General features: G+C 45.5%; 1 protein-coding gene across 1 annotated transcript; it reads right to left on the reverse strand.

Moving 5' to 3' along the window:
• Window positions 1-1,469: 1,469 nt before the first annotated feature.
• On the reverse strand, window positions 1,470-6,028 carry LOC309417855 (fatty acid-binding protein 5; the record flags this gene model as incomplete). Its single annotated transcript, XM_082015427.1, has 4 exons — window positions 1,470-1,520; window positions 1,645-1,749; window positions 2,827-2,999; window positions 5,953-6,028. 4 exons carry the CDS (start codon window positions 6,026-6,028, stop codon window positions 1,470-1,472), a joined length of 405 nt encoding a protein of 134 aa, XP_081871553.1.
• Window positions 6,029-9,833: the final 3,805 nt, after the last annotated feature.

Here is a 9,833-nt window from a genome sequence, read left to right on the forward strand (position 1 = left end):
CCCCTGCCCTGTTTCTCATGTCCCTTATAAGAATACGGCATAGATCTTCAGGGTTCACATCAAAATTAGGAAAAATACTATATGAAGGTGATATGTAGATTGGCCAACTCAAGAAGGAGATATTAGGGGACCAGGAAAAATACTTACTACAAATCATGAAAAAAAAAATGCAAGAAATATGCTCCAGCTATAAATTCTTTCAGGTGACATAGGTAAAGGGGATGATTTATAAAAAGTCAGGAAATTGTGAAAAGGATAAATAGTCCAAAATTATGGGAAAAGTAATTTTCCATGGTTCGTAGGATGAACATAAAAGAACAGACTTTTCTGCTAGTAGGGTAAGCTCAGTAATACGATACATGCACTGAGCAGCTGAAATATCAGTAAGGTTGAAGTAGCAATGGATTCTGAAATGACTGATGCTGCAAACTGGAAGTGTGCGATTGCATGATCCCTCAGGCTTCTGAAGCTGACAATGTCTCCATCACCTGTCACCAAACAGTTTCACTTTTAGGACATGTTTGTCTGGTGTGACAGAAATTCACCTAAATATTTTTAATTTTGTCTGATCTGACATCTCTTTGGAAGAATAGTAGCATCGTAGGCTTTATTTCCCAACCAGTGTAAAAGTAATACTCAAGACACTGATATTTCCAATTATTTATTATGGCACTTTAAAGCATATAAACTCCATTGCTAGGTGTTTCAAGCCAGTTAAAAAAAAAAAAAATGAGGCTTTAAGTCTTAGGCAGTATTTCAGTAGATATTGGTTAAGAATTTTTAGAATGTTACTAGACAGGAAATAAGAATTTTGCTAGGACAATGAAGAGGTTTCTCAAAATAAGGCTTCCCTTCAGTAAAGCATGTATGTGTTTGCTTAAGTTTATCATGTTCATTAGCTCACCAGCATATATTTTTTCAGATAAGAAATTTGTGGTTTTGAAACAAGAGATAACAAACTAACCCCCATTCCTCTACTTCGACACCAACAAAGTTTTTCTCTTATTTATACCCACTCAATTCTATTTACTTTGCAAGCTAGAAACAACTCTAGAGCCTAAACTCTGAATGTTTTCTCTCTTTCAGATTTTACTACCTTAGCAATTAAGGATGCTGGCCAAAATTCAACTTTCTATTAACTGTTTGTTGCCATACATTGCATTATCTTGAACTGAAGGCAGTTTGCAGTAGAGCCTAAAACCAAACGTAGTTTTTATAAAACCTCACTTTAAAATTCCACTATAATAACAATATACCACTTCATATATTTGACAATTTTATTTAATAGCCTCATAAATTCAGAATAGTTACATAATAGTTACATCACGGCTTTTAAAAAGGATTGCACTCAGCTACTCAGTCCATTGAAATACTAGAAAACAGGGAAAAGGAAAATACGGAGTGTAAAGGAGCTCTGTCCACTGAACTGAGTTGTTTGCAGCAAGTTCCTACTGAACATGAAGATGTCCTCATGCTTTCTGGTAGACCCTAATACACTTGACACCATTCATGTCACATTCCTAGAAGATAAAGAGATGGCTTTATTAATTTACTTCAGTACAGACTATAAGGAAAAAGATCTTTTAGAATTACTTTTCAGGCTACCAGCAGCAGTTGGGGATCAGAAAGTGGGACTGAACTCACCACCACCAACTGTCCATCCACTAGTTTCCGTGTTATTATGGTCTTCTTGCCATCCCATTCCTGCTCCTGAATCAATGACCCATCATCTTTTAAGCTGACAAGGGTCTGAAAGAAGAACCCAAATATCAATATTTTATCTATGACCTTTGATGAAGATTCAGGCTTTACAAGACCTTATTCCAAAGGAAAAATTCCCACCCCAGCTCACTCAATAGTAATTTTGCCATTGACATCTACAAAGCCAGGATATTACCTTAAATGTTTTATTGATCCTCTTCTTTTACAGAATTCACAGAATCACTAAGGCTGGAAAAGACCTTTAAGGTCATGAAGCCCAACCACCAACCCAACAGTAGCCACTTACAGTAGCTCACTGCTTGTTCACTCGCTGCTCCGACACATTCCTGCAGCAGGCAGACCTTTGACAGCATGCACAATTTCAGTTAACAAGAGCAGACGATGTTCTCTGTTCATCTCTTTGTACATGGGCTTTGAGCTTTTGTGTAACGTTTATCTGATCTTGCAATAACAGATGAATTGCCAGTGTGTGGCTGTGGGGGGTGATGGTACACAGAGAGCACTCCCACAAGGAAATGAGAGAGACATATTTGAAGGCTTCTTTCTGTTTAACCTCCTTTTGGATGAATATTCCCATTACTTGGCACAGGAAGAAGCTCTTTGCCTTCTAAAACTGGAGATTAGGGACTGTGATTCACATGTATGCCTTGTGTCTCTGTTACCCCACTGCACACTGAACCAGGCTCTCTTGTTATGCAAATACGAGACTGAGCAGAAAGGTTAACCCTAGGGCTGAATTGCCTCTGATTAAACATCAATGGTATTTTTTCTACAGGCTTCAAATGAAGTGGCATTTGGCTTTAACATGGATTTAGAGGTCTGTTAGTTTTACTAACACAATGCTTCTGCTACAAATTGAAAACAAATTGAAAACAACAAAATACACAAGACATTATTGATTTCAGCATTTTCCCTCCATGGAAGTTGCTTAATCCAGGGGAAAAAAAAAAACCAACACCTTCTTTCAATGAGATTTACAGAGACAGCTGTTCGTCAAATAAAGCATTGTTAGTATGGATGTCAAAACTGATTTTTGAATAGCGTCTCCATCTGTAAAACACCCAAAGAACTGTGTTTTTTCAGTAGAACGTCTGGTATACTGACCTGAGTTTTCCTGCCATCTAATGTGTTTTCCTCAAATTTCTCACCAAGCTTGAAGCTGAACTGTGAGGTTTTGAAGGTGCTTTCTGTTTTTACGGTGATTGTGTCCCCATCCTTAATAATGTAAACATCTGGTTTGGCCATGCTTCCCATTTTTCTCATGGCCATACCCACACCTGCAAGGCGAGAGGCACAGAGTGTCACAAAGTCAGTTAAACCCTGAGGCTTAGGGCCACACAAGAATTCAAATACCTAATTCCCATTTAATTAGGCACTTAACTACACTTGAGAATCAAAACTCAAGAGCCACAAAGAAAGAGGATGTTTTAAATTATCCACTGCTGAGGAAGGCAAAAAAGCTTACTTGCAGGGTTATTCTTGGTTATTCTTGGTTATTCTTTACCTTCCTCAGGGAGCTAAAGTTAAATCTATTTTGCCCTCTAGAAGACTCGCAGATGTCCCAAAACTCAGCATTGATTTTTTACAAACAGAAACAAACAATAAACAGGAAAACAAACACAAAAGCTTAAACTAATGTAATGTCGCATTCCCATCAAGTTCTGAACACTTTAAAAATTCTACAGATTATTTTTAATTGACAGATTAATCCACCTGCATATTTATTTCAACTTACTCAAAAAACACGCTTCCATTACTCTCTACACAACTCCAAACATGCAATTTTTAATATAAGTTCATCTTCTCCATCCTGTATCCAAAGTATGAACTTGTGAATAGAAAACCACTGTCTTGCAAAATAGTGCCCACAGACAACTGACACACACACAGAAAAAACAAAAAGGACCGTGAAAGAAGTAAGCTTTGCAAATGACTGAAAATTCGTCATCTGGAGACAGCAGCCCTCAAAACTCTTCATCAAAAAAGATTCACCCTGCCTCAACCCCTGCACACACTGTTTGAGTGGTTTGCTTGAGTCTTGTTGATCTGAAGGATGAAGATATGAATAAGAGAGTAGTCAGGCAACAAACGTGAATCCATCAAACTGGAAAGTGCAGATCTGAACGAAGAATTGATAAGCAACCAAATGGAGCAGAAAGTGCCACCAAGTCAGTGAATGTCTGGGCTCTGCAGCTGGTGTAGTTAGAAAATGTTGTTGCATAAGAGCACAGCACCCACCTGGAGTGCACAGGATCCTTGGTTGAGGGCTGAATCCACAAAGCAAAGATTACAGTTTCCTTGGGAAGTGGAAGTAGCAAAGTACTTCCCAGCCACTGCTTCTCCAGGCTCAACTGAGATTCCAGGACTGAGCCTTAAGCTTGAGACTGCAGAGCAAAAACCAGTCCTCCTCAATCCAGCTCTTCTGACCAGAATTGGAAATTATTGGCACAGTGACCCCCCACCCACCCTTTCAGTGTCCAGTCCAGAGTAACCAGTGAGTTACTGATCAGCTAGCTACGCCCTGGGATCCAATTAAACAGAGATGAGCTGCATATGTTTTCCATATGGCAAGGAGTGATATTAAAACTTCTTTATCCTCTAATGTTCTTTTAATACAGACTAAGCAGAATCTGCAGAATGTCATTTATGGTGCATCAATAGGATCAAAGGCAGAGTTTCCTAAGCAGTCAGCGAGGGTGAGATCCAATAAAGGACTGGCTCCTAAAGTGTGACTTGGAGTAAATTTAATTGCCTAAATTGTAATTGTAAAAAGGAAAAGTGACTGGTTTAAGATTGCTATCTAAAAACAAACAAACAAACAACACTCAGTTGCTGCCTACACATGGGAGGTGCTCTGCAGTTGCAGCACTTAATTTCTACTTTGAAGTTGCAATTGGGCACATGCCTAGCCCTGGCTGTCAGACGTGAGCACTGTGGCATCCTAATCCATGGCTGAATTGAGCTGAGCTTAAAATTCTTGAATTTCCTCCAAAGTCTCCCAAAGGGCTCAGTCCAGAAGGCTTTCTCACATCATAGCTATCACATATTGCCAGGCCTCTCACAAAATGCAATTACAGCCACCACTGTCTGCCGAGTGGAAATGCAGTGATGCCTTTTGCATTTTACACAAAGAACGCAAGACCTAAATTCCTTCCTCTCCTCCCTCCAAAGACATTCAAGGCCGCATCTTCCGCCTCTTGCGAAGGTATCCTAGCTTTCAGCAGTGAATGAATTGCAGAAAATCATAGCTCCTGGGCTACACCGACACTGCAAGGTGTCTGTCACCTGTTGGGAGGATGCTCATGGGGAAGTGGTGAAGCTGAACTTGCAGAGGAGGTTCCTGGTGCTAGGTCTGCTCCTGACTCAGTAATTTTGTCTTGCAAAATGTAGGGCAACCTGTAAGCGGGGATAACAAGCCAGGACCCAGGAGATAAGGGTGCTGCCCACAGGAGAATACCAACAGCCCCCGTCAGTGCGCTCAGCTGTCAGTCACCCGCAGGCGGCTGATCCAGTTTGGCTTTCTCGTGAGGAGACACCCAAGGTGACTTCACAGGAACGCAGCCCGGCCTCAGCAGGTCTGTGTGTGGTCACCCCGAGCGGTGCGAGCCCGGCCCGGCCCCGGTAGCAGCGCTGCCCTGCGGCCCTCCACCCCCGCCCCGGCCAGGGCAGCGCTGCGCCCGCTCCCCGCGCCGGTGCGCCCGCTCCCCGCGCCGGTCCCACCGCCCCGGGCATTACCCGGAGGGAGGCGCAGACTGGCCTAATCGCGGCCGGGCCGCTGGCACCGGCTGGTAATCCGGAGTGCTGGCGGGAGGGGGAAGCTGGGCAGCAGGGGCGGCGGGAACGAGCCTGCTGGCACCGGCACCTGGCTCCCCCGGTGCAGTCACGGTGCAAAAAGCGTTGCCGACATCTGTAGGACATGGCAGCTACCCCGGGAGGAAGGGTCTGCTCCCGGCCGGCGCTCCCTTCCCGGCTCCGGGAGGGCGCGGAGCCCCCGATGCCGCATCCCGGAGCATCCCAGCACCACCCCACCAGCCGCCGGCCCCCCGCCGCTCACGGCCGGGCGGCCCCCGCCCTCGGGCCCAGCTCTGGGGCCGCGCCACGGCCCCGCGGCCGCGCCCGCCGCGGACCTTGGACAGAGCCTCGCCGGCCGGCGGCGGCGGCACGTCCCCGGGGCGGCCGGGGCCGGCATCCTCCCTCCCTCCCGGAGACGGAGGGCCGCCGGCTCCTTACCCAGCTCCTTCATATACTCCTCGAAGCCCTCGCTGGAGACGAGGCACCATTTGCCTAAAAACGCATCGATGGCCATGGCGGTGGCGGCGGCGTTGGGGCTGGCGGTGTCCCTGGGGAAGCGCGGAGGCAGGAGGACGGGCTGCAGCGGGGCCGCGGCCGCCTTTATAGCGGGGCCGGCGACATGTGCCGCCGGGGAGAGCCAATGGGGCGCCCGCCGCGCCCCGGCCCCTTCCCCGCCGAGCCCCCGCCCGGCGAGTCCCGCCCGCGGCGGCGGCAAGAGCGGGCACGCCGCGCCGCTGCCCGCCCGCCTCCCGCACGCACACACGCACACGCGCAGGCACACTCACACACACACAGGCACACACACACACGCAGACACACACACGCAGAGGCACGCGCACACACGCGCGTGCACACACACGCACGCACGCACACACACGCACCCCGGGCCTGCAGCAGCCCCTCGGGACGGCACGCTGCCCCCCCGGAACAGCGGGAGGCTGCCGGAGCCATCCCGAGCCAAGGGATGTCGCGGCCTTCCGGACACAGACACCTACCGCGGCGCAGGAGTCCCGTGCGCCGGGCTCTGGCAGCCGTGAGGTCCAAACCCCCTCTCCAGGGTTTTGGCTCTCGGGAAGTTTCTTTAAGTCTGGGGCACTGAATCCCTAAATTACGCCATTTATTACACATCACGCTTTTGATGGATAACTCGGGAACAAACAAGCGTAGGGCACAGAGACGGAGCAATAAGGAGGCAGCACCCCGAAGCAGGTCACTGGGTTTGATCGCAGGCCTTCCCAGCGTCCCCCCACGCCCCGCCGGTGGATCACGTACTACTGACCTACAGCAAGCTTGCTGCGGCCTGGGAGCAGGCCTGTCACACACAGACAGCGATGGGGTGGCAAACAAGATCAATCAAAATACAGAACTGACGCAGGTACTTGCAGTACACAGGAAAACCCAAAGCCTGAATGCAATCTCATGCTTTAGCCCTGGAAAAATGCAGATTTGGTACCATGGTTTTAGCCCATATGGAACTGTGATACCCTAATTCCTATTTCTTTAAGGAAAACACAGCAGCTGCCACTATTGTACACTGGGAGGGAAATACCATCATAAAATATACGCTGTTACCAGGCTCCGTGAGGTTCGGGCCAATCTCTTGTCAAATTCTGTCAGGTGAGCCGAGAGGTTTACTGTGGTATTCTGTGAAAAAGCTGATATTTCTAGGTCACAACAGAAATCCTGATTGCAATGTATCCTCAAGATTTGTTTCCAACATCAGGGTTATGCCAAATCTGCCTCTCTTGGCCTTGTGTCAGGCTGGATGAAACCCATAGCTACTTTCTCCTGACCAGAAAAATACAAATCAGAAGATAACGCCTAGTGCCTGGAGTCTTTTGATGGAGTAGCCGTGGCTGTTTCTCTGCTAGTACTTTTGTGGAGGAGTTTGAGATTGAGGTGTCAAAACCAGAGAAGACAGCAAGGTCTCTGTGCGGGTTCTGGCATTTTACAACATGAGAAGGTGCCAAGAACCCAAATGTTTTGGTGCAAGGAGGATGCTTCCCTTTACGTTTTGCAGTGATGCAACTTAGTAGAGCTAAACTGAATCAGTTTGAAGGTTCAGTACTTGCTAGAAAAGGTCAGATCTGTCATACACTAAGTAATCAGCTCATTTTTCAACTGCGATTTTAAAAAAAATCCTTCTGTTTATCCTTCCCTACTGTCTTTAATTACCTTCCACTTCTCTGACTACATGCTTGCTTTTAATATGCAAACAACACTACAGCGTCTGCTCATAAGGCAGCAAGCCACATTGCTTTTTTTGGTCATTAAGTAGGTACATTGAAACACCAGACTTTCAACTTCCTTCCACTTTTATCTTTGTCTTTTTTTTTTTTTTTTTTTCTTGCGCAAGAGACTTCGGACTAAATTTTAAATTAGGTTGATGTTTACTACCTAACTCATGGTAGCAGAATCAAAATGCCATCCACCCTGCAATTCTTTTCTGGTTGCTTACAGAAAGGGTAAATGAAAAACTATTAGATTAGGGATCAAACAGAATCATCCTTCAGGAATCAGGAAGTCTTCAGTCTTGTAAAATGGGGACAATTTCTAGAAATAGAAATCTTGACTTTACTCCATGTATGCCAGCAAATAATTTCGGATCTACATTTCTGCAGTGCTGCCTGCAGATGGGTTACAATATGCAAATAGTATTCAGGTATAAGTCCTGATAATGCAGCAGAAGATGTAAAATCCACTATTTCCATCTAGTGGTGAGACAGTATTCCTGGATCTGAGGTACATGGAGATACAGCTACCTACCAGTGCAGAATGTTGCTATGTTTTTGAATCCTCCAACAAGTCATTTGGTTTGATTTATTCTCCTTACAAATTTTTCAGGTCCAGGCATGTAAGTTCATACAAAATGTAAGAAGAAAAGAGAATCTTATCTCTCTTTTTTGAAATGCAGACTGTTGGTATAGGGTGAAAATTCTCTCTCAATTTTTACAATAATGTTTTGCAAATTAATCCAGTAATACGGATTACTGGCTGTGATACTGTCAATGCCACATCTCAAAACTTCTTTTAAGCAGGATAGTGCTGAAATTTGTGGTATCTCACATAGCAAATAAACTAGAAGGACCAGTGATGTATCCTTCTGGGTAAAGTACAAGCGGACTGGGCTAAAAAATATGTTATTTTTTACTATGACAGTACAGTATATATATTGGTCAAACATGGTTCCTACTTTGGGAGCCAAAATAAAATGGCCAGATATTCAGAGATGCTTGGGCCCCAGGGATCCATCTCTGTAAATCCCAATTCCTGCCTGACATCACGGTCAGATGCGTCTTGTGTGTGTAGTCTCCTCTTCTCTCTAGATACACCCAAAAAGAAGCAGCAAACACATGTATTCATATGGACAGCATTGAATTCCTATGCAACATATCGCCGTTTCAGTGCAGACAGCTGAAATTCTCTGAAGTTTTGCTCATTTCCACTTCAGACTATACATTGTCCAAGAGAAGGAGAATCAAATTTACAATGAGAAGTGTCAATTTTCAGTGGAAATTAGCTGCACGGAAAGCACGTAGCCACAGTTAGGAGCAACCACCACCTTGGCAGCTTGGGCCTTGCCAGAGTGAATGTTTTCCCAAGGTAGTCAAGCCTTTGCGTCTTGTAGGAGGGAAGGATATTACAGTCCCTCATTACCAAGTGCAAAGAAAAGGACCAAGGCAAAAGAGCGCACAGAGACCTTCGTTCTACTCCTTTGGGCAAGTGTGCGTCGTGCAGTGATGCTTCACCTAACGTGAGACTTGAGAAGCTGTGGCCAGCAGTGTTTGAGGTTTCTCTTCACGTAGCCATAGCATTACCTATTGTGTGCAAGCTAAGCCATATTTTGTCTTTTGGAGTCATAATACCTGCTGCTTGGGTAGGGCAGAGCACCACCTCCTCGTCTGCAACATATCGCTGATGAGGTTGCATAGGAGGTGTAACTTTTTCCCTAGACCTTTACTCATTAAACTGCCCATATGTTTAACTTGGAAGGAACTCAATCTGATAGCGCTATACTTTGCTTTACTATGTAAAAGGGAGGCTCTCGCTTTCCTTCCAATATACAGACATATATACAGTACCTTCTCTAAGCGGTAGGCTGCTTCTAGACAAGATTACCTCTTAAGAAAGCCTTAAAAATTTGCCATGAAAATTGGACACCACAGCCCAAATTTTACTCTACAGCCTATCCCTAGCCATGAAAAAAATTAAAGCAGTCCATGAATAATAGTTACTCACCCCCAAGGCATGGATGAGAAAAAATGCATAGGTGGCACAGCTTTGTTTCTGCTTCCTTGTTATACAAGTGTGGTTTTCCC

Source organism: Phaethon aethereus (assembly GCF_964289735.1).
Source record: "Phaethon aethereus genome assembly, chromosome: 2".
NCBI lineage: Eukaryota > Metazoa > Chordata > Aves > Phaethontiformes > Phaethontidae > Phaethon > Phaethon aethereus.